This window comes from Rhizopus microsporus (assembly GCF_002708625.1).
Source record: "Rhizopus microsporus ATCC 52813 unplaced genomic scaffold scaffold_5, whole genome shotgun sequence".
Taxonomy (NCBI): Eukaryota; Fungi; Mucoromycota; class Mucoromycetes; order Mucorales; family Rhizopodaceae; genus Rhizopus; species Rhizopus microsporus.
Window position 1 is genome coordinate 1147041 of NW_019671920.1, and position 23092 is coordinate 1170132.

At 38.0% G+C, this 23092-nt stretch overlaps 10 protein-coding genes across 10 annotated transcripts; 5 read left to right on the forward strand and 5 right to left on the reverse strand.

Moving 5' to 3' along the window:
- The first annotated feature begins 356 nt into the window (after positions 1–356).
- On the forward strand, positions 357–4018 carry RHIMIDRAFT_278837 (uncharacterized protein). The gene is made up of 8 exons (XM_023612790.1): positions 357–1094; positions 1150–2180; positions 2225–2380; positions 2439–3145; positions 3199–3333; positions 3395–3482; positions 3535–3640; positions 3688–4018. Exons 1-8 carry the CDS (start codon positions 374–376, stop codon positions 3849–3851), a joined length of 3108 nt encoding a protein of 1035 aa, XP_023468043.1. The 5' UTR covers positions 357–373; the 3' UTR covers positions 3852–4018.
- Positions 4019–4113: 95 nt separating this feature from the next.
- RHIMIDRAFT_117119 (uncharacterized protein) lies at positions 4114–4942 on the forward strand. Its single transcript, XM_023605342.1, has 2 exons — positions 4114–4234; positions 4305–4942. The coding sequence occupies exon 2, from the start codon at positions 4314–4316 to the stop codon at positions 4809–4811; it is 498 nt and encodes a 165-aa protein (XP_023468044.1). The 5' UTR covers positions 4114–4234; positions 4305–4313; the 3' UTR covers positions 4812–4942.
- Positions 4943–5263: 321 nt separating this feature from the next.
- Positions 5264–6260, forward strand: RHIMIDRAFT_200423 (dolichol-phosphate mannosyltransferase; the record flags this gene model as incomplete). Its single annotated transcript, XM_023606453.1, has 6 exons — positions 5264–5461; positions 5514–5624; positions 5677–5702; positions 5752–5847; positions 5907–5975; positions 6041–6260. The coding sequence occupies 6 exons, from the start codon at positions 5264–5266 to the stop codon at positions 6258–6260; spliced, it is 720 nt and encodes a 239-aa protein (XP_023468045.1).
- A 22-nt stretch (positions 6261–6282) lies between these two features.
- RHIMIDRAFT_236318 (uncharacterized protein) lies at positions 6283–7412 on the reverse strand (the record flags this gene model as incomplete). Its single annotated transcript, XM_023608528.1, has 2 exons — positions 6283–6968; positions 7019–7412. 2 exons carry the CDS (start codon positions 7410–7412, stop codon positions 6283–6285), a joined length of 1080 nt encoding a protein of 359 aa, XP_023468046.1.
- Positions 7413–8009: 597 nt separating this feature from the next.
- Positions 8010–11026, reverse strand: RHIMIDRAFT_312534 (protein serine/threonine phosphatase 2C). Its single transcript, XM_023614809.1, has 3 exons — positions 10765–11026; positions 10338–10709; positions 8010–10290 (listed from the first exon to the last, which is right to left on the reverse strand). The coding sequence occupies exons 1-3, from the start codon at positions 10938–10940 to the stop codon at positions 8265–8267; spliced, it is 2574 nt and encodes an 857-aa protein (XP_023468047.1). The 5' UTR covers positions 10941–11026; the 3' UTR covers positions 8010–8264.
- Positions 11027–11453: 427 nt separating this feature from the next.
- Positions 11454–12797, forward strand: RHIMIDRAFT_117157 (uncharacterized protein). Its single transcript, XM_023605343.1, has 5 exons — positions 11454–11658; positions 11711–11796; positions 11852–11974; positions 12039–12277; positions 12329–12797. Exons 1-5 carry the CDS (start codon positions 11592–11594, stop codon positions 12537–12539), a joined length of 726 nt encoding a protein of 241 aa, XP_023468048.1. The 5' UTR covers positions 11454–11591; the 3' UTR covers positions 12540–12797.
- A 1435-nt stretch (positions 12798–14232) lies between these two features.
- RHIMIDRAFT_200350 (ATP11-domain-containing protein) lies at positions 14233–14805 on the reverse strand (the record flags this gene model as incomplete). Its single annotated transcript, XM_023606447.1, has 2 exons — positions 14233–14595; positions 14644–14805. Coding segments are annotated over 2 exons (525 nt in total), but the record flags the coding sequence as incomplete, so codon positions are not given.
- A 637-nt stretch (positions 14806–15442) lies between these two features.
- Positions 15443–16880, forward strand: RHIMIDRAFT_278847 (uncharacterized protein). The gene has a single exon (XM_023612791.1). The coding sequence runs from the start codon at positions 15811–15813 to the stop codon at positions 16804–16806; it is 996 nt and encodes a 331-aa protein (XP_023468050.1). The 5' UTR covers positions 15443–15810; the 3' UTR covers positions 16807–16880.
- Positions 16881–18358: 1478 nt separating this feature from the next.
- Positions 18359–20142, reverse strand: RHIMIDRAFT_278853 (actin-like ATPase domain-containing protein). Its single transcript, XM_023612792.1, has 5 exons — positions 19862–20142; positions 19711–19805; positions 19442–19658; positions 18689–19379; positions 18359–18629 (listed from the first exon to the last, which is right to left on the reverse strand). The coding sequence occupies exons 1-5, from the start codon at positions 20111–20113 to the stop codon at positions 18487–18489; spliced, it is 1398 nt and encodes a 465-aa protein (XP_023468051.1). The 5' UTR covers positions 20114–20142; the 3' UTR covers positions 18359–18486.
- RHIMIDRAFT_308213 (heat shock protein 70) lies at positions 20142–22307 on the reverse strand. The gene is made up of 3 exons (XM_023614562.1): positions 22171–22307; positions 21106–22097; positions 20142–21078 (listed from the first exon to the last, which is right to left on the reverse strand). The coding sequence occupies exons 1-3, from the start codon at positions 22271–22273 to the stop codon at positions 20218–20220; spliced, it is 1956 nt and encodes a 651-aa protein (XP_023468052.1). The 5' UTR covers positions 22274–22307; the 3' UTR covers positions 20142–20217.
- Between the last annotated feature and the right edge of the window lie 785 nt (positions 22308–23092).

A 23092-nucleotide genomic window follows, 5' to 3' on the forward strand; every position in this document is an offset into this window, starting at 1 on the left:
ATAATACATTTTTTGTTTGAACAGCCTTCAGCTTCCTTTCAAAAAGAGCATTTTGCAGTTTGAGAGGGAGTATTACCTTTTTTGGATTTTGCAGTGCCCTTTTGCAGCGCTTCTAGTATTACCCTTATCATATCAACAAAACAAGTAGTTTGACACTACTTGTTTTTTGGAGTTACTAGCGCAACTTATGTTTTATGTTTAGACCCTATCTTATTCCTCTTTTATGCTTATAAAGTGAATAAATATGTTTCTTTTGTCTGTGAGTGTGTATACATGTGAACGAGTTTGTAGAGTGGGTAAAGTCACAAAAGCTCATTTATCTGCAAAAAGTAAATATTCTCTTTTTTTTTTTAATTCATTAACAATCTACATCATGTCAACAAAGAGAAGACAAAGCTCATATAGCGCAGAAGAGCCTTTTGAATTTGTTGATTACACGTCAGTGTCTAATTTCGAACGACTTGTTACTCATATTGAGGAAACACTATATTCTTGGGGCATAAAGGACGGTTCCTTTGGCATATTCTCTGATGAACAAATATCAGCAGCTAAAGCAGCGCTTAGTAACCCTACAGCAGAGGAATATACCAGGAAGGAAGTACTGTCAGTAGATGATGATACGTTTTCTTTCACTTACCATTGCCAACCAACCGTTATAGAGAGTAATAACGCGCCTCCCTTAGCAGCTGATCACTTTTATCAGTTTCAGTATAACCAATATCATCCACTACATCGATGGACAGGACAGAGCAGACTCTTGATATTAAAATTAGCAAATGATTCAATCAAGAAAAAGATACTGTTAGGCACAAGATCATCCATAGAAAATCATCAGGCAAAACAACTTATTTCTGCTTGTGCGATTGCCTTTCAGAACACAGGCTGTTCCGTCCCTGTATTCACGCCTGTAGGCCAAGAGAGACACAAAATGTTTCTTGGATATATGCTTACAACATCCAACATGGATCACCCTTTGAACGAAACAGAGACACGATTTAATATGACAATCATCTCACCTCCTAGCACTTTATCATGCTTGGATGAACTAAAATATTTATTTATGCAAAAGCAAAATGCTTTACGTGAAACTTATGGTAAGTATAACATCTTTTTAATTGACGCATGTTTGACTGATATATCACTCAAAAGGCAAAGTTGACTATGATGATAAAGACGTTTGGACAACCGCTGTCTATACTTATGACTTGAAAAATTGGTTTGAAAACAACTGGAAGCAGTGGCCAGAGGCGCCAGATACAGCATCCGAGCGTCCATCGATAAGCCGAGGTTTTAGTGATGACTTTGGACAAACAAGCCAGAAACTACTGGATGACACCGAGAACATGCTCCCTTTTGGATCCTATAATGATCCTCTGCGCTCTTTAACCCTAAGTGCACTATTTCCATTTTGGCAAGATGGACTTTATGATGATGCCCAATCAACGAATATGGATGCTCTCACAGCTAAACAGTGGGTTTTATCACGAGAGTTTGCTCCAGCAAATCAACAGAGAGCAGACCTATCAAACATCATAGAGCAAATCATTGGCTCTTGGATAAAGGATCCATGCAACAGTGAGTACCTTGCACCGTATGATGAAGACAACGATGAGTCTGCCAATGACCGTGCCATGTTACTTCGCAACCTCTTTCTAGCCAATAATCCACGCAGCACTAGCAGTAGCGCCTCCGGTAGTATGGCAGACAGTACAGGTGGATCACGATCAGGAGACGAGCAAGTGACAGTAGTAAAGTCGGATCAAATAGAGGAAGTCTTGAATAATTTATTTAGTAGAAATAAAATGCCATTGTATAATAATAAAGCAGGAAAGGAAGATCAAAAAGAAATGTTGGATACAAAGAAGCTGGTGTTAAAATTCAAAGCAAGCTCTTCTGTACCTTACGGATCTTTCTTTTGGAACTTACTCTTATTCGCAATTAAAGCATTGGCAAATGGCAACACGAATCCAAATAGCCGACGACAGCACTTTGCGGATTTCATGGGGTTTTTCAGAATTGTCTGGACAGAGGTGTTGCGTAAAATACGCTGGCATTGGGAGAATCTTGAACCTATACCAGGCGTAAGCCCTTATTTATACGATGATGATAATGATGAGGATCATAACTGTACCGACCCCAAGAAAAAAAAAATACTTGGCATTGACCTTCGCTTTAACATTGTAAGTCTACTCACATATCATTCGTTTTGCTTATCATTGTCTAGTTGCATCAAAAATTATCCATGGTTAATTGTTGCATATATCGCCAACGTCAAAGCAATTCACCTCAGAGCGGGAAAGGAACGTCTAGCAAAGAACAGACAATACAGGACAATACAAGACGTTCGAACTTGAACAATGAAGGGCCCGGTCAATCAAAGGTAACCTCCCAAATCTGCACTTGAACGTAAAAAGAAGCTAATGTGCATTCAACGTTAGAAACAGACCAGATCGTCTGTTATAGATGATTCAGATTCTACTGAGGAGTTTTTTGATACGGTAGAAGATGTGGAAGGATCGATCAATATAGTCCAGCGGCCAGTAGATGAAGAGCTTGAGGAGCCTGGAAGTGCACATCCTTTATCAGAATCATACGTACGGCTTCCATTTGTAGCCATGTTTAACAATGAAGAAGCAGAAGCAGCTGCTATAAAAGATCCCAATAGAGCAGAAGGACAGCTGTGCGAACATACTGAAGGTTTAAAGCTATTGAAAACAGGGGAGCCACTTCAAGTGCCTGTGACCCAGGATCCAGGATTCATGACAGAAGATATGGTCAAAGAACAAGCTGAAGCATTTGAGAATATGGGTTCATCGGACCGTGCAACTTTAAAACGAGCTCAGCTTCAGTCGCGACAATTGTATTCGGACATGCAAGCTTTTAAGGCAGCCAACCCCCATGCTTGTCTAGAAGATTTCGTTAGATGGCATTCTCCTCGCGATTGGATAGTTCCTGAGGGATCAAAGAACGAAGAAGGTCATCTTAGTAAAAGAATGTCTGAACCAAACAACATTTGGCAAGAGCTATGGAATTGTTCTCATAGAATCCCTTGTTCTCGTCAGAGTCCGCTCTTCAACATATACACTGAGGCTGAAAAGGCACTATTCTTTTTAGAGACAACATCTGTTCATGAACTATTTTCAACGTAAGCCATGCTTTATCTGTGTATATATAAAACTAATAGACTCATTTCTATAGAATGCTGCCTACTCTAGGCTTAATTGCATATGATACACTAGTCAATCATCCTGTGGTTGAACATAGCCGTCCAGTGACTGATGAGCTGCAAGAGCTTAGAGATGTGTTGATCCACTTTCCTTGGGATGATCTTCGGTAAGTTTATATATATATATATATATCTTTAGACACAGTGATACCAATTTGTATAATTTAGCTTTGGAAAAAAGACGATAGAAAGTATAACATTTCAGATACGCGAAGTAGAATCAATGATGTGTAATGCGATATCCTTGTTACGAAAGGTTTTTGATAAAGAAAGTATTTAAAGACATTTTTTAATCTCTCAAATGATAGCTACCTCGTCAATATGATTTAGTAGACAGATTATTATTATCAGAGCAGACAATAGTCCAAGAAGGTCAAGAACGATCAGCTGTCTTTCAACTATTCAAGAATGATGGTAATAAACAAGTCATTGCTAAAAATAAGAGTTAACATGATCAATAGATGGTATTATATCCAAGCCTTCTTCTAGAGAATATGTGCTGTACAGTAGTTGTAATGATTTGGTAAGCCCAGAGAAATGCTTGCCAATGAGGCAATATGCCTTAGTGAAGGACAATGAAGTCCGTATTGTTGATTTACACACAGTAGATACTATTTACTCTTAATATAGCTTGTCTTATTTTAAATGGAAAGTGCTGTTAATGTGTAAAAATAAAGACGGTTTATTCCTTATTTGAACAAAACTTCTCTCTTCACCCACAGAAAATGATGTCTAAACAGTATTCAAACGTTATTTAGTTAATCCCTATGGGGAGGAGGAGTCTTGATGTACTCCCTATTGCACTACCAAACTGACCACAAAATACGTTATTATCATGCTCAATTCTCATCAATTCATACAATAATCCTGTTTTAATATAAAATGTTTGTAATAATGAGCTTCCGTTCTTTCTTGTTTCAAGAAAGAATAGAGCAGCTACAGCTTCTTCGGTGTCAAACCCTTGATTATCATTGGCTTCAATGGCAGCTTGATATCTAATTCCTTGAGGTGGACTTTTTTTTTCTTGTATATATTTTATTTAACCAATTATCTTCTTTTTCTTTCTTTTTTTTCTTAGTAAATCTCAATGTGGAGAAAAAGAGACAGTGTGTTGGTTGATTTATACAAGGCTCATTCACAAGAAGAGCCACCTTTACATAGCAATCGCTGTTCTGGCAGTTGCTACAACCCTTCTTATTTGCCTCAACCACCACCTTTAACAAAGACTACAAAAAATCCTCGGTCAATATACCCAGGAAGTGATTTTGATGTATTTGGAAAAGATAAATCACCACAAACATTTACAGAAATATACTCTATTGAACCTTTCATTTCAAAACAACTAACAAGTTGTCCTCAAAAAGAAGAAATAGTGATAGCGCATGGTTTTAAAAGAGGACAACTAGAGGCACTTTTAGATAGTACAGCCATTATTAAAAAACGAAAAGTGAACGCAGACATGATGACTCATAACACCCAAAGTGTGTTCTTCAAGTCAACAGCAGCATACAACACACCGTCAAACATCTTTATGACACATAATAATGAGCACTGGGAGGATTCCATCGATTTGGAGTACTGTTGATAACTTTTATGTCTTGTAAATACAATAGGTTCACTACAAACTCCAGTTGGAAATAAATGAAATGCTTTCTACAGCATGATGTATGTTGTAGGGAGAGGGGGGGATGCTCTTCAATATTCAAACAATAAGGGTGTACTTTTGCGACCATGTTGTCATAATTCTTACATGATCATAGCAACAAAGGTGACAAGCATACAGGTATGAAGAGGGAATTTGTCTAGGCACAAAACTACTAGACTGCCTATGAAGAGGAGAGAGTAATTTGATTATGGGGAACATTACTGAGAGAAGAACTATCAGGATATGAAGTGCATTTTTTTCCTATTTTGTGTGTCTGTGTGTGTATGTGCATGAGAGGTTTGAAGTCAGCTCACTTTTCCATTTTGTGGCCCCCTTTTTTTTTTTTGGTTTGAATGGCAAGCCAACACGCTGTGTTAAACATCAACGATACCATGTCTCAAAATAAGTATACAGTCATTCTTCCTACTTACAACGAACGCCAGAATTTACCCATCATCACGTGGTTACTTGCAAAGACATTTAAAGAACATGCCATTGATTGGGAAATCATCGTTGTAGATGATAACAGTCCTGATGGCACACAAGAAGTTGCTAAACAACTTCAAACGGTCTATGGAGAAGATCGCATTGTAATGACTTTTATTTTATATAAAGATGTCAATAACATTCCCATTATTGTAGTTGCTGAAACCACGCGCTGGTAAGTTAGGTCTTGGTACAGCCTATGTTCATGGTCTTCAATTTGCTACGGGTAATTTTGTTATCATTATGGATGCCGATTTCTCTCATCACGTAAGTTTATTGATACACTCAAAAGCATGGTACTGATAGTAGTATTGCTTAGCCCAAATTTATACCTGAAATGATTAGGTAAGAGAATGAAAAGTAATAGCTGCAAATATACTGATATTCTCTATAGATTACAACAGCAGAATAATTATGATATTGTTAGTGGTACTCGTTATAGAAATGGAGGAGGTGTCTATGGGTGGGACTTGAAGCGTAAGCTTGTCAGGTTGGTAGTATTATTTCCATTCATAACGGCTTGTTTCTAACTTTTTTTTTAAAAAAAAGTCGCGGAGCCAACTTTTTAGCTACTCTTTTGCTTCGTCCAAATGCTTCCGATCTGACAGGAAGTTTCCGGTAAGGACGTCCAAAAAAAAAAAAAGAAAAAAAGAAAAAGAACATCCTTACTTATTTTTTACTAGTCTGTACAAGAAGGATGTTTTATATCAACTAATTAATGCTACCATATCTAAAGGATACGTATTCCAGATGGAAATGATTGTAAGAGCACGACAGTTTAACTATTCTGTGGGTGAAGTACCTATCACCTTTGTTGACCGTGTTTATGGAGAGAGCAAGATGGGTGTATCTGAAATTGTACAGTACGCTCAAGGTGTTTGGAGGTTATTTACTACTGTTTAAATCATTAAAAGAGAAGAGAGATTTATTCATGCTTTTTCTGCTTGACAGTCAATCTTGAACATTCATAGGCAGACAAAAAGATGGGCAGAGTGACAGAGGCGGTTAGGATTGGAGTTAGTAGTATAGTGGTCCATGCCCAGGATGGTACGCGCTTTTTGAATTCTTGTTGACTATACAACCACATCCAAACAACACTCATGACACTTGTACCTATATTATCCAAGTTGATGACAGTTTGTGCAGGATGTTCCCAAAAGACATCAATGTATGTCGAAACCACGCGGCAAAGGATATGTTTAGATTCAGTACAGGTCATGAAGCATTTAATCCATTGTTGAAGATAGATGGAAAAGTTGGCACCAGCGTTAAAACAGTATAATAATGTGATAAATTTAGGTGTTCCATCATAGACTGTGAGTGCAGGTTGTTCATCATAATCACCAATAAGTGGCAGCAGAGCCACGGCTTGCATAGCCACAAGATTTGTCATAAAGCTGCTGCTCGTACTAACATAAGGAGTGATCAAGACAGTGACTAGGCCGACAGTAATGGAAAATGCCAAAACGCCTAGTAATTTAGGTGAAGGCCGTCTTCTAATGGGAGGATGTGATAGCATGACTACACAGAATATACCCATTGCTGTTGACACACCCATGGCTTTACATAGTAGCATATAAGCCCACAAGTGAGGAATACGTCGTCTCCAACCTTTTACTCATTTTAATATATTTTCTTTACCCTTTCTTTTTTTCAATTACCTTCAATAGTCAAGATGGTTGTCCATACAATGACTTCAAATGTGGCTATCTGATGAGTCCATAACCATGACCAAGCGCCTGTTGCTGCTTCACGAACAACATTTTCAAATAAGCAAACATCATGTAACCAGTGAGAGATAGCATTAAGTGAGAAATCCCAATGAAATCCTTTTGAGAATGACCAAATAGTATAATCCAAATACATAAACTTGCAGACAAAAATCCATGTTATTGTCGTAAAAACGCCAGTCAATACAAACAATAGTGTGGTCTCTGTCGAGTGTTGATCAAAGCTCCTTTTTAATTGAGGTGATATGATCCAAAACAGAGATGGTATCAGTAATGTAAAATATGAAATGAGTATTAAAACGGGCAACTTGTAATCTATTTCCATGTGTTTATGCAAAAGAAGAACAAGGAAAGACAATGATGCAGAAACAAGTAGATCTGGAATCGGTTATTGAAATTATGCGGTAATTCTTACGTACAGCTCTAACTATTTTAAATTCAGTCAAGCTCACAAAAATTAACCAGCAAAGAGCATCTACACTTTTAAGGAAATCGCCCATAGTCGCTTCCCTCAAATCCATGGAAGATTTATCGTCAATCTAATCAATATCAAAAGATATCTTGGGATAAATCGCGTTTTTAGAGCTTTTGTAGAAAGTTCCAGCATTATGACATTGTTAGAGGAAAATACAAAGCAAACCCGAGACAGAGCTTGCAAGCGTGTTCCATGATTTGGACAGTGATTATCCATAACATTATTTCAACACCGTTTTATGATTGGGTTTAAATATTGCGCGCTGTGAATCTATACGTATAGCATTTTAGAGGTATACACGTCTAGCTCAGGTGTATATCAGAGATACGTATACGAGAGAAATGGAAAAGCTGTAAAAAGTTAAAGGGATAACCAAGGATGCAAAAAAGCTGATTGAATGAAAAGCATAATCACTGAAGGTAGAGCATAGAAAGCAACAACAAAAATGGATTATGATTCTTTTATGTATTTTTACAATAAACAAAGTAATTTTATATATAAAAAGAAAAAGATGGCGTATTTGTGAGTGTGTGAGTGTGTTTGCGTATGTATGTTGTGATGTGTGCCTATATGATTGCCTGTCTGTCTCTGCCTCTGTGTGTGGTGTATATGTTATGGGTGTATATGAGAGGATTGCCAATCAAAAGGAAAGGATAGAGAAAGAGGAAAGGGGTAAAGGGATTCAAAAAAGAAATTACAGTGTTAGATTTCAACCAAGATAATCGTGCAATCATCATAGTCTTGTAAGGTGGATGCAAAAAAGCCTTGAGCGCCTTCTCTATTAGCAAAATATCTTGCAGAATAAACCAGTGTCCTTTCTTTTATTTTTCGTGCTTGTATCTCTTCTTCTGTCAATTCACGATACAATAGAGGTATACGAGGCGCTTCTTTTTCTTCATTATCGTCAACTTCCATCGGCTCTTCAGTATTTGTTTCTTTGTTACCTTCGTTTGCAAATTCTTCCTCCTCTGCCTTTGTACCTTGACTGCTTTTATGTTCAGCCTTGCTATCGCCCTCCATACTCTCAATCACAACTCGCGCATTATCATCTTCCTTCTTTTTGTCATCTCTTCCCTTGCTTCCTTCGCGGCGACCACGCTTGTCTTTAACAATAACCTGAGGCATTTCCTCTTCTTTCACTTTTTTCTCTTCTTTCTCTTCTTTCTCTTCTTTCTCTTCTTTCTCTTCTTGCTCTCCTTGCTCTTCTTGATTTTCTTGTTCTTCTTTTTCTGATAATCGTTCATCATTCTCTTCTTCATTATTATGCTCAATCGTTTCGCCTTTGATACGCTCTTCTTCTTCTAGCAAATACTTTCCGATCTTTTCACCATCTTCAATCATTGGTCCAATCACTTTGGCAATGGCCCTATTCTGTCTCTCAGCTGTTTCTTCATACATATAGTCAAATGTACCATCGGTACTCATGAACAAAAAGTGTCTTCGTTTTTCTTTATGAGGACCATTCAACAGAATAGTATGCTCACCATGAGGCTGATCTTTGATTCGAATAAAGGTCACATCAGGTTCGCAAGAGATGATCTTGTGTTGTGGATCCATCTTGAAATCTAAATCACCACATGAGCGAGCGACATTGAGCGACGGTACGCGGCGCGCTTTAGGTGAAGGCGGCGAACTTGGCTGTTGTGTATTATTGTTGTTATTGCTATTGTTGTTACTGTTATTATTTGCAGTTGTGCGAACAGCACTTTGAGTCGTCCAACCGTTGACCGCAGCAGAATCTGTAGATTGTTCATCTGTATTGAATTCATCACCTATTTGGTTGTCTGTTGCACTAGATGCACAAGGTGCGTCGTGGCTTGCGTTGTATCCTTTTGGACGAATCCTCGCATTTTTCAAGGCCAGTCGCTTCGCATGTCGGTTACCGTCTTCTTTTAGCTTGTCCACGTCCACTTTGATAACACGGTTTTGTACAGAATCAACAAATTCTCCACCATTCTCCAGAATTTCACGCGCCAAGTGTTCAAGATAAGGTTTATGATCCTGAGAAGCAAAGACAACATCCATTTTATAATCGCTATCAATGCCAAGTAAGCCTCCAGTTTCAACCAGATCAGGTTTCCCTGGTGTAGGCTCTGGTGCGGATATCAGTATGGTACGAGAGTCACCGACGTTGACGTTGATGAGCCATTCTCCCAAAAATATATTAAGGATCAAAGTACAGCCATCATTGTCAATATGTTCATCATCCTTTTTTTGTGACAATTCTTCGCGTTTTTTGCTTAGATATTCTTCATCCAGCTGTTGGATCATGGTTTTAATTTCAGCCTGCATCTTGTTCTGCACTTCAGGGTCAATGAGCGCTTCTGGATCATAGCGTTGGCAGAGATTTTCAACTGCCACTGGTGTTTTGCGTACAAAATACTCTGAGCATCCAGGCCCTCCATGACCATCAGCAAGAATAAAGAGTCGACCGATGACACGGTCACCCTTTTTTATGTCTGTTACCCTAAACTTGTCTTCACAGTTTGCCTTGGGGATTTTTATTTTTTCGTGTGATCTAAAGCGAGGATATGAGTATCCTTTTTGCTGGACAATAGCAAAGTGAGCTGCAACGGGATATTCGTTAAAATTGATTTTATCAATATAGTCCATATCAGCTGTAGGAGGAGAGTAGAGTAACGTATAGTCAACAATGGTATCTTCTTCCTCTATCACCTCTTGAGTTGCTTGATTTTCATCTTCATCACCAAATACATAACCACTAAAGCTATTTATAATTAGATAACACTTAAGTAGCATATAAAATAAACATACTCCAAGTCTTCATCAGCATCTATATCAACATCAGAAGAACCATTGTCATCATCATATAATTTTCGACTCTTCTTAGATCTCTTTTTGCGTTGTTTAGAGTTGCTTGAAGGTGTATAAAACGATGTTGCCTTACGAGAACGCTTTGTGCCTTGTAAAGTATGTTCAACTGGCCGAAGAATGATGGGCTCATCAGGAATTTCAATTACAGGCGGTGGCTCAACTCCATTCATAATTTCGTCAGAGATGGCATATTTTGTTTGTCTTCCAGCGCCTTCTCTGTCAATGCGAAAGGGATCTGAAATGTTCAAATCTCTGGCCAACTTACGTGAAGTCGAAATGATGCCTTGAATGGTACTCTTTGGCGTTTCACCTCTACATGATATAATATTAATAAGGATTGTTTAACTGAATGTGTGAATGTGTGTACCTGAGTGGTAGTAGATTCAAAGCTCTAATTGCAACAACCAATTGAGTAGCATTCATGGACTGATTACCATAATGAAACAAGGTTGCCATCACTTTCATAAATGAAGAATTCGTCCTTAGATCTTCTGGAATGTTCAATTGGGTAAGTTCAGTGTCTACTATAGGCGCATCTGACATTGTCAATTATTCAATTTGGATCTGCACCCTACAATTAAAGGGAAATAGAAAAAGAAAAACTTTTATCAAATGACGCAAATTTAATTGGGAGTAAGCCTATTTTTTTATTTTTTATTTTTTATTTTGCATTTTCAACTATTTGCTTATAAAGGATATGGACATGAATAACTAAGTATATGACGTGTCTTATTGTCCATAAGAACAGTTAACGCGTATATTTAAGCATGTATACACTAGTTCAATTTCGATACATGAAAAAAAAAGCTGTTGTTTATCTTGATGAATACGATGAGAAAAATATGTATCCATTAGTGTATAAAGTAATTTTGTATAATAACATGAATCATATTGTTGATAATCCCAATGAAAACTAGTTCATCTTAATATCCGTAATTCCCCCTTGTCTCAGCTGTATCGATTAGATGTGATCTGTAGTATCCTAGGAAACAGTTTTCATGGTAAATATAGAAGATGCTGGTCCAGACAAACAATGTGATCCGTAGACTCTGTTATATTCATTGACACAGCAGCTTTGCATCATTATACAAAGACTGAATATTTTTCTAGATACTTTATGTTTATTCCAGAAGACACTGTTGTTTTAAAATGGCGCACATAATCTAAATTTATTTATTCTTTTTTTACTTGCTAATGAACGACAGTGTATCGATATTAGTTGCTGTATTTATTATTCTAGTCATACTGCGATGGATGCTTGGTATATGAACAAATGAGTAAACAAAGCTTGATGTTCATGTAAACCATCATAGGTGGCAATCAGTCCAACCAAACACAGCAGCGACCTAATCAACGACAAGCAACAAGAAGACCACAGCACCGTGTTACACCTCAGATGGTATATACATTTAGGAAAGAAAGAATAATGTAATAGTTAATCATCGTATTCAAAGATTGAAATGGTCCGTGCCATGTTTCCTGATATTCCCGTTGCCGCTATTCAAGCTGATTTGCAAAGAACAGGTTCTGTTGAAACAACTGTTGACAATGCTCTTCGAGATGGTAGTCTTCCTTTGGTACATATAAAAAAGATATATAAATATGCCAAACATCTAACAACAGCGACAACAAATAACATAGCCACCTTCTGCTTCACCTACCATCACCACCACCACTACTACTACTACTAACAATCAACCTTCATCCTCATCTACTGGTCGTAATTCACCTAACCATGCCAACCTTGTACAAAGATACAAGATAGATGTTGACCATGTCAGTGAAGCTCAAGAGCCACCTAAAGTATGGGAGACAAATCCTGATAAACGACAAGAGATGCTGAAAAAGCGTAAAGAATACATGGTGCTTCAAGCAAGAAAGTAAGTTGTAATATTAAAATGTAATGATCTTTTGATTAATCAAACGTAAAGGAGAATGATGGAGCAAGCAAATAAGCAAAAGAAGATAGAGCAAGAGAGTGTATCAAATAATAATGGCAGCAACAATGTGAGTAACAATGATAGTAAAACATTTGATGAAATGTCAGTGGACGAATTAAATTCACTTAGTGCTGAACAGAGAAGACAGCAGATGCTACAAGCTTTAAATAGACGAAATAGTGAAAAGAATATATTTCAATAAAATATGATAATATATTTACTTTTTTAATATATGCACATCTCTCCCTGAAGCATCTGATGACTCCATTGGGATAGATGAGCTGATGGAAAGTTAAAATAAATGGTATTCAACGATCGCTTCATCTAAAAGTGTCCAGGGCAACCCTTTTTACAAAACAAGCAGGTTTTTGTGTTAAAAGCCCATTGTAGCATTGCATAATCTTTTTACAGAACACTTTTAGTATATCATACACATCAACTTTTCTTTTTGTTATCATTGAAATGCACATCATCGATTTACCAAACGACATTCTTGCTATTTGTACAGCACATTTGCACTGCATTTTCACCATTAATGACGTAAGCAGTTCAATTTGCACTAGGCAGACCACATCCACACAACATTATGTAAAACATCGAAGCATAAGAAAAGCATGTGTCGATGAGTCTACAATAATCTTTATTATGTTCATTAAAAATGGTGTCATTTTATGCAACCAGGATTACTTGTGACCAATGAGAATTGAGTATGACGCATTTATAAGAATAACGTATTTTGTGGTCAGTCCTTTTTCTTTCTTCAACCTTTTACACGATGAAGTATTTATAAGATAAATACGATAGATATACAGTTTTCTGTGTAAGCTGAATTTGTTATGCTACATATTATTCAAATAGAAAACCTCATATTCTTATGTCCTGCTGCGACTAAAACAACATTTAACTTGGCTATGTCCTGTAAAAGACTATATGAACATGTTAGTCATCTGCCTTCAGATCAAAGCTTCGATATTCAAAACCACACTACAATAGGCAGTTTTTTTTTTTTTTACATCCAAGTATTAACTATCAACGCCAGTCAGTCTCTCTCTATGTCTGTGGTTACACGTTTGCTGAATTGTTTTCCTTCGTTTTCTGAAAGTACACAGCAATTCAATCAAATTATTTGAAATAGCCCTTTGCATATTCAAAAGACAAGACACTCGCATCGAAAAAGATGCACAAATGACTAGTGGCCTTCCAAGAAAGAGGACACCATCCCCGGTCAGAGAAGCAGATCAGGGTATTAAAAATTGGAACAAGACTACAAATTTGATTACTTTTGTGCTGAACTGTATCTGCAGAAACACTTTCAAACAGGATGATCATCGAACCACAATTGGATTATTAGCTGAGATACACAGCTCCCAAATAGCAATTAAAAAGGTCGCTGTGTTGAGGAGATCATAAAAAACACACAAATTTATGATTTGAGTGTGGTCAGCATACTGGTAGAGCTAAGGAAGAGCATCGGCAAGTCACCAAGAAGTGTGATTAAAGCCGAAGCAACCGTTTTACTCTCTTCAAAGCTCTACTAGTACTGTAAATCAACAAATAAAAAAGCTCTAGCTTAATAAAACTACTTTTCAAAACATGTTTTCAAACGGTTGCAGCTAGTAGTTACAAAGCATATTATATATATATACTTTATTCCTTTATCTTTTTCAGGTGAATTAACATTTGCTTATTTGGACTAATGATTATTCAACTGATATTATATGGAGCGCGCGTAGCATTCCCCTTTACTTTTTACAAGAGCTACTCATAATGAAGAACGCCTTTTAAGTGATAAACGATCAAATGCAGTGAGCGTGTTCATAAGATGAAAAAAGGGAAAATACACAAAAACAAAAGAATAGATAAACGACAGTGTCTATTACTACTAGTCTTTTAATCTAAACAAGTGTTTCAACTGCTTTAATAAGCTCCTGGAAATCAAATTCAGCTGGCGACCTGTGGAATTTTTCGACTAGTTTGAGCTTATCTTCACTACCAGAAGCATAAAATTGTTGAAGAGCAAATGCTAAAAATTGAGCGTTGGGAGTATCCAACATACGTGGTTCATCGTTGATATCACCCTTCATCAAGACAAGTCCCTTGGATTTTTGAAGTTCTGTAAAGTGTGTCAGTGTTAAGAAAGGTCTTGCTTCAGTGCCCTTTGCTTTATATTCTAAGAGGGACGTAAAGTAGCACTGATGGAAATTGAACTGAAGAAAGTAAAACTCGACACCTTCTTCTCTTGGCATAGGTACGACAAACTATATAAATGTATAAGTAATTATTATATGTGTTATTTGCTCAATTACCATTGGATAATCTTGGCTACGTTTATACAGCTTGTCATATATGTCACTTGGAATAACGGCTGTGATGCAGTCCTTGTTGGCATGTCCTGCTGTCCAAATTTTTTCGATATTCTCTGGTGTTTCTTTTTCAAATAGTTCTAATTTTACGATTTTATCCAATGTCTATTTATACATTATTAAGCACTTAATGATAAAGAAGAAAAAAGATATACTTACAGGTGCTGAAGATTCAAAGGGTAACTTTGTCGTCTCTGTTGTTACTGCAGCTTTAGGCTGTGCCTTTGTCGTTTTCTTCGGCTCTACCTTCTTGGGTGTAGCTTCCTTGGCCTTCTTGGCAGCTTGTTCTTTGATTCTCTTCTTCAGCTCTTCGACTGTAATTCCTTCCCTAAGAGGAAGAGAGAGTTAAGACAGTATTACGCATGTTGAATTATTTAATTACCTCTTTGCAGCTTCCTTGATCTTTTCAGCATACTTGGAATCATAGTCGACAGGCTTTACATTACTATTTAAGAATCGAACATGACCTAGTCTATGTTTGTCATTTCCTATTATTTACTCCTTTCAAGAAAAAGGTACCTTTTCTAGAAAGCCCACTGGTGTAGGTTGGTGATACAAGGCGCTTTGAGAAGGTGCCAAGATGTCTTGTAAAGATTAATCGTGAAAGCATATAACAAAAAAAGGACAACTGTCAAATTTGCAGGGTGGCATTATTGAGTGAGAGAGACAGAGAAATTAAGAACCTGTGACTAGCTTTCCCTGCTTCCACAACTGTCAATTTGGACCCCTTGCTTGTCTTTTATTTTTTTTTTTTAAAAAAAACAAGACATAATCAAACCATGTTGAGCACTGCAGGAAGATTAGTTGCCAAAAGGTAAGGGCCTAACATAAAGCGAATGACTGTTTCAGGATTATCTCATAACTTTATTCATTTATAGAGCTTTTCAGGACAGTTTTCAGAAGGGAAAGTCTGCTCGTATGGTAACTTTTTTTTTTTAAAAAAAAGAAACAGAGCAAAGCATAGTGAAACTAAACAATATATGAGAGTAGTTATCAACTAGTTTATTTGCCCCAAGATTTCAACCCTTGAACGCCATTGCAATTAGAGCAGCGAAAACACATGGAAAGTTCGGCAGCTTCAGTGCATTGAATCATATGAACACTCGTAATATGAGTACAACCTCTGAAGATCAGACGACCGCAACGACGACCAGTTCAGCCCAAGACGTTGTTGAGCAAGTATTGCAAACAAATGCACCTGATTCATTGGTTCAAACTGCAGCTCAAATTGGTGAATTCAAAGCTCTTGGCTTATGTAATTTTACACCTGTAGGCGCACTGGAGGCTATGTTTGAGTACATTCATATCTACAGCGGTCTCCCCTGGTGGGCAGCAATCGCAGCAGCTACTGTGGCCGTTCGTGTGGCACTATTACCACTGATGATCAAGATCCAAAGAAACAATGCCAAATTGATGAATATCAACCCTGACGTGACCCGCATCATGGATAATTTGAAGAAGGCACAAGCAGAAGGTGATACATTGTCAGTAGACAAGTACAGTCGAGAGATTCAAACTCTGTTCAAGAATAATGATTGCCATCCTATGAAATCATTAGGTCTTCCTATGATTCAAATGCCAGTCATGATTTCCTTCTTTATGGCTATCCGTAGCATGGCTGAAGTGCCTGTTCCTGGATTGACTAACGAAGGTTTGCTTTGGTTCACAGATTTATCTGCTAAAGATCCCTATTATATCCTTCCTGCTATTAGTGCAGCGGGTATGATGGCCATTTTAGAAGCCGGTACTGAAACAGGTGCAGCTAACCCTCAAAGCAAGGGCATGAAGAATGTCTTCCGTGTCCTTTCTCTTGCCGTTGTGCCTTTCACTGCTTGGATGCCCAGTGGTGTGTTTGTGTATTGGATCACCTCAAATCTGTTCTCTATTGGTCAAATTCTAACATTGAAGGCACCCAGTGTTCGTAAGGCTTTGAACATTCCTTTACTTAAACGAAAACCAGAAGAACTTCAAAAAAATACAAAGGGGTTCATGGAAAACTTTAGAGAACAACAAAAGTATCATGAAAAAATGGAGAAGGAACGTGCTGTTCGTGAGAGACAGCAAGCAGCGGCCGCTGCCAGAAGAGCAGCTAAGCGTAGATTTTAATAATTTTTAAGTATATAAATAGACATTTACTTCTCTCAATAAAGCACTTGTAATTATAATCATATAGATAGCGATTTTTATTATTATTTTCTTTTGTAAAGCACAAAGTTCATTCGAAAACAATATATTGCTTTTAATTACTGTCCTTGTACAAAGCAGGGTACTGTTTATATGTGGATGGATATTTTCTTATACCTGCTGATGACATCAAGAATGGTTGTGTAAGATCATCGCTACTGTTTTATTAAAAATAAATGACATGTATGAAAAAAATGATTGGCGTATCTAAAAAAAGTATTTACGCAAAGGCTAAAAATAAAGTGCGTGCAAAAGGAGGCGAATAGCAGATGAAATACAAATGAGAGTAATAAGGCCCAAGGAGAGAATAGAAAGAATTATACAGTTAGTTATGTAAGAAAATTATTACATACAACTTACCCCGAAGGCATCTAGATGTGTCCTAGCGATAACTAGGACGGAGAATCATCGTCTAAACGTATTCTAGTTCTTGGTTGCTCCTGATCGTCCACTCTTCTTCGACGTCTTGTAGGAGCAACAGCAACCCGGCGAAACCTATGAGGAACCATGCCATTACGTCGAAACCCACAAAGGATGTGCATGTAGTTGAGGCAAGTAGCAATATCCCTGTTTCATAAGCGATATCTATCTGGTGCCGCCATGGCGGGTCTACAGTATAGATTGGTGCATCTACAAGCAATGATCAATCAGTATAAAGTCATCCAAGTGGTTAATGTATTATTACCTTAAAAGGCCATGGTAGACAACAGTAGGATATCGCTCGCGTTGATACGGCCGTGGATTTGGAACACGACGAAACGTGCGGAGGCTTTCGTTGTGGCATGTTAGACAGCACCTACTGGTCTTGTACTCGTCTATAAGATAGACTTGGAACCCATGTTTCTTGAGGAGTCTTCGGAAACCAAGGCCACGGATGGGCTCACGATACCTAGCATGGGGAGCGGACCAGTTTCCCATCACAAACACGGCGTCTTCTCCAAACTTGGCGCGTAAATCTTGAATAAGCTTTTGATCGGCACGTTGTTTGTTGAAGTACTCTGAAAGACGAATCTTGCGAAAGAGGGGTATCCATTATCATGATTTGTGATGGTATATCCATAGAATCGACTGAGAACGGTAGACTGTTCAGACCTGGCTTGAAGGAAGCGGCCAAAGCGTTCTACAGATACGGTGCTGCTTGGCTGTTAAGAAAGGGTTTGCTCAGCTTGAACGACATCAGGATTCTGGAATTTGAAGTCTCACAGCACTATTCATAACAAGATAGTACCCTTTCATATGTGGGTACTGATCCACTTCATCCATTGTGGCCTTCAGAAAGCTAAAACAATGACCAGTTACTGTCCCTGTGCTTGTTAGCTCAACATAGCTTTCTCTCTTTCTTTTCTTCGTTGACGACTGCGGTAATCTCAGGCTACACTTTATTAAACCTGAAGCAGAGATCACACATAAAATCGTTGTTGTTTGTGCTCGGGTTTTGGGCACTATGACCACAGCAGGCAATCTTTTTTTTTTTTTTTGACCAGGCCATACTACGTTTTAAATTGATATGAAATGCAGACTCATCGAGAAAGACGCCATTAGTTCTAAAGTTCATCGAAAGTCAAATGATATAAAGAACAAGTAAAACACATCTTTCTTTTTTTATTTGGTGCTTGTACTTGCTTCTCTATCAGCTGAATCAACTGTATTTGTCCAGTGGCCTATAGACCAGTCTGTGACATTTCCCGTAAACTTTTCTTTTGTGATCTCTTCTCCTGAAAACTTCATGGATCCCATAAGAGAACCTATTTATGCATTTCTCTTTTAGCAAGCGGCGTGCGTATCATGTATAATAAATACTAACCTCCAATCCAGCCTCTTACGTTATTCATAAATATACGTCCAGCGCCCTTTTCCTCTGGATTGTCTAAAAACCGAATTGACTTGTGTAATTTAAGCAAGCTATTGTACTTCTTCTTTTCATATTCAGTTGGATCCCTCATAATTCGTAATAATTCTTGCTTTATTCTGGATTGAAATCCGGGTATAAGTGACATACCGCCGATCAAGAGGATAGACGATATCAGAGGCTTTCGAAGATCCGGTTGAAGCTTTGATAATGAGTCTAATATGCATAAGGGTATACTCGGCTCATCTTCATCTCCTTCAAATAGCACCTCTGCTGTTCGTTCGCGAACCCATCCAGGTATCAGTATCGTGCCTCGTTGGCCGTCCTTGAGCGTGATGGGATAGTACAGATCAGTAGCACTGCTAAAGTTTTTGTAGGCATCTATTTTGCTTGCTGCATCACTGTACTGCTGTTGTCCGATCATGAGGGGTGAACAAAAAATGGCTCTGGTCTTTATATCCTCTAATAATTCTGGTGTCAATAGCTGACTGGGTATGCTGCTCTGTGGTGCAAGCGAAAAGTGAAGATTGGAGGGTGGAATGAATCGACCATGTTCATATAATAACTCCTTTAGCCTCTTCGTGATTGATTTTCCGGCGAGTGGTGTCGTAGCAATATAAGGAATTATAGGTCTAGCTACATAAATCTAAATAATACATAGTTATTTCGAGCCACACGAGCAAGATGCACTATTATTGATATTCTTACGGGAAGAACGCTTGTTTCCAAGTTTCCACAGTCAATGACTAAACCAGTTGTTAAACCAGTTGTAAATAGTGCCATCAAGTGGACTGGTACAAAGGATATAGAAGGAACTAAAAAGTGATCAAATAACAGCTTTGCAATGACTTGCTTGATAGCAATGGGTGCCAATGGGGATTCACATATAATAACTTTACGTGTCTTCGGATCTGTTAACAGTAACCTAATTATACTTGTTATAACCCATTTTAACCAAAAACGCATGCATTATTTACCGAAAATAAATGTCATGGAGTAACTTTTTAAAGTTTTCTTCAATTTCATCCAAATTGCCTTTTGCCATAACATCTAGACTATATAATTCCTCCAACTGTTACATGTATGAATTAGCTTGAGCAAAAGACACAGATATCCTTTTATTTTTACCTCTTTATTCATTCGAATAACTTCTCCTTCTTCATTTCGTAAATGTTCTAAACAAGACCAAGTTGGGACTATATGACGAGGAGAGGATTCGCCAGAGAATCCACATTTTATGTATAATGAACCAATATCAAGCACTACTCTATCTTCTGTTCCATAAATAGAATGACGACGTGTGAAGCTTTGAAAAGAAGAAGAGTAGTTTGACAAATAGGTTGAGGATAAAGGTTCTGATGAGACAGACGTGGTTGTCATTAAGTAAAAAAGTAATAAAAAAAAGGGGGGGGGGAGCAATTGTGGCACAGAGATATCTTTATATGTACTATTTTTTATTTATAAATTATGTGTGAAATTAAGATTTACAATTCATCATGATCTCTTAAGGGTTCTTCGTAGTCATTGCTACTTTCAGCGGAGCCATCAGCATACAACTTGGTAGTGATGGGGTTAACAACGGATTCTAATTCCTCACGCTTTTCGTCATAGTCTTCACGAAGAGCAGTAGGGTTTTCATCAATCCAAGCGAGCTTGTCCTTGATAGCATCTTCAATAGCTTCCTTGTCTTCAGCGGAAATCTTCTTGGCGAGAACACCATCATCAGACAATTGACTCTTGATAGTATAGATATAGTTTTCTAACTTGTTCTTGGATTCAGTACGTTCACGGATAGCCTTGTCTTCTTCAGCGAATTCTTCAGCTTCCTTGACCATACGATCAATATCTTCTTGAGAGAGACGACCTTTGTCATTGGTAATGGTGATAGATTCGGATTTACCAGAAGCCTTATCAGCAGCGCTGACCTTCAAGATACCGTTGGCATCAATTTCGAAGGTGACTTCAATCTGAGGAACACCACGAGGGGCAGGGGCAATACCAGACAACTCGAACTTACCGAGAAGGTTGTTATCCTTGGTCAAGGCACGTTCACCTTCAAAGACTTGGATCAAGACAGTAGGTTGGTTATCGGCAGCAGTAGAGAAGATTTGGGACTTCTTGGTAGGAATAACAGTGTTACGGGGAATCAACTTGGTCATGACACCACCAGTGGTTTCAATACCGAGGGTCAAAGGGTTGACATCCAACAAGACAATCTTGTCAGAGGCTTCTTCACCAGAGAGAATACCGCCTTGGACGGCAGCACCATAGGCAACAGCTTCATCAGGGTTAATACCCTTGGAAGGCTTCTTACCATTGAAGAAGTCTTGAAGGAGTTTTTGAACCTTGGGAATACGAGTAGAACCACCTACGAGGACAATATCATCAACTTGATCCTTGCTCAAACCAGCATCCTTGAGGACTTGTTCGACGGGTTTCAAAGTTTTGCGGAATAAGTCATTGTTGAGTTCTTCAAACTTGGCACGAGTCAAGGTTTCAGAAAAGTCCTTGCCGTTGAACAAGGATTCAATTTCAACACGAACAGACATTTGAGAAGAGAGAGCACGCTTGGCATTTTCAGCTTCACGCTTCAATTTACTCATAGACTTGAGATCCTTGGTGATATCATCTCCAGGGTACTTCTTCTTCCAGAGCTTGACAAAGTGATCAATGATACGAGCATCGAAATCTTCACCACCCAAGTGAGTGTCACCAGCAGTAGCTAAGACTTCAAAGATACCATCTTCAATAGACAAGAGAGAGACATCAAAAGTACCACCACCCAAGTCATAAACAAGGACGTTCTTTTCGCCGTCATTCTTATCCAAACCGTAGGCAATAGCAGCGGCAGTAGGTTCATTGACAATACGAAGGATCTTCAAACCAGCAATAGTACCGGCATCCTTGGTGGCTTGACGTTGGGCGTCGTTGAAGTAGGCAGGAACGGTGACAACAGCATGAGTAACAGGCTTACCGAGGTAAGCTTCAGCAGTTTCCTTCATCTTTGTCAAAACCATACCAGAAATTTCTTCAGGAGTGAAAATTCTGTCTTCACCCTTGACAGCAACCTTGATGTGAGGGGCACCATTCTTGTTGACAACGTCGAAGGGGAAGTGCTTCATATCTTGTTGAACTTCCTTATCATCGAAACGACGACCAATGAGACGCTTGGCATCAAAGACAGTACGCTTAGGGTTAGCAGAGTATTGGTTCTTGGCGGCATCACCAATCAAACGTTCATCGTCTGTAAAGGCAACATAGGAGGGAGTAATACGGTGACCTTGATCGTTTGCAATAATTTCTACACGTCCATTCTTTTGAACGGCAACACAAGAATAAGTTGTACCCAAATCAATACCAATGACTAGAAAGAAAAAAAGACGTCAATAAATGAATCCCAAACACACAGCGCGTGTATGTGTATATGTATATCTTACCTGTTCCATAAGATTCTTGTTCGTCAGCTTTAACAGTATATGAACTAATGAATAATGTGAAAATGAGGGCAAAAAGGGCCAACAGAGAGGCCTTTCTATGCATGATGAACTATTAAAAATAAATAAAAAAAGAAAAGATGATTGAAAAGAAAAGCGAAGGAGAGAGGTAGCTTTTATATTAAATGTCTATGAAATTATGTATCAAAATTTAATTGGCTGAAATACCTGAAATTACTTGCCCGCAAATTTCTGTAGGTCAAAAAGCCATCGAATCAGGTTGCACCAAGTCAATTAGATACTTGTTTGATTTTTAATTGAACAAGTGGAACAAAGATAGTGTCAAAAAAAAGGGAGAGCTATTTTCATCCAATGCCAGAGATTGACACCTTGATGGTTGAAGGACATTGAAGCATAATACATGAAGAATTTTGTGGAAGATAGGATATATTATTAAATAGTGAGTAAACATGGGCGATACTCTGCTCATACTACGCATGTGATACTGTAGGACGACTAGCAGTTATCGAAAGGGCATTCTATATTTTCTTAAGCTCTAGATTTATGTATATGACAGCAATAGCAATGGATGGCAATGGAGTATCAAGAGACGTAAAAAGAAGACATTACTACTATGATAATTATATCTTTCTTAATTTCACTGTTTTCATCAAACAGGAAACACTTTTTTAAAATAAAACTCATTTATTCTTGATCCAGCCCAAAATACAAACGGTAGAAATTCTATCCTCTGAACGAAAGATTCGATGATTTGGAGTGAAAGTTAGTAGGAACATCTATACAAAAAAGCTCAAGAGACACCATTAACTTCGCTGTCGTTTGAAATTGTGATTGGCTGACTGAGATTTTTTCTTTTGACAGTCGTTCCGATCTCACTTTGTTGATTTTCCAGAAACATCTATGA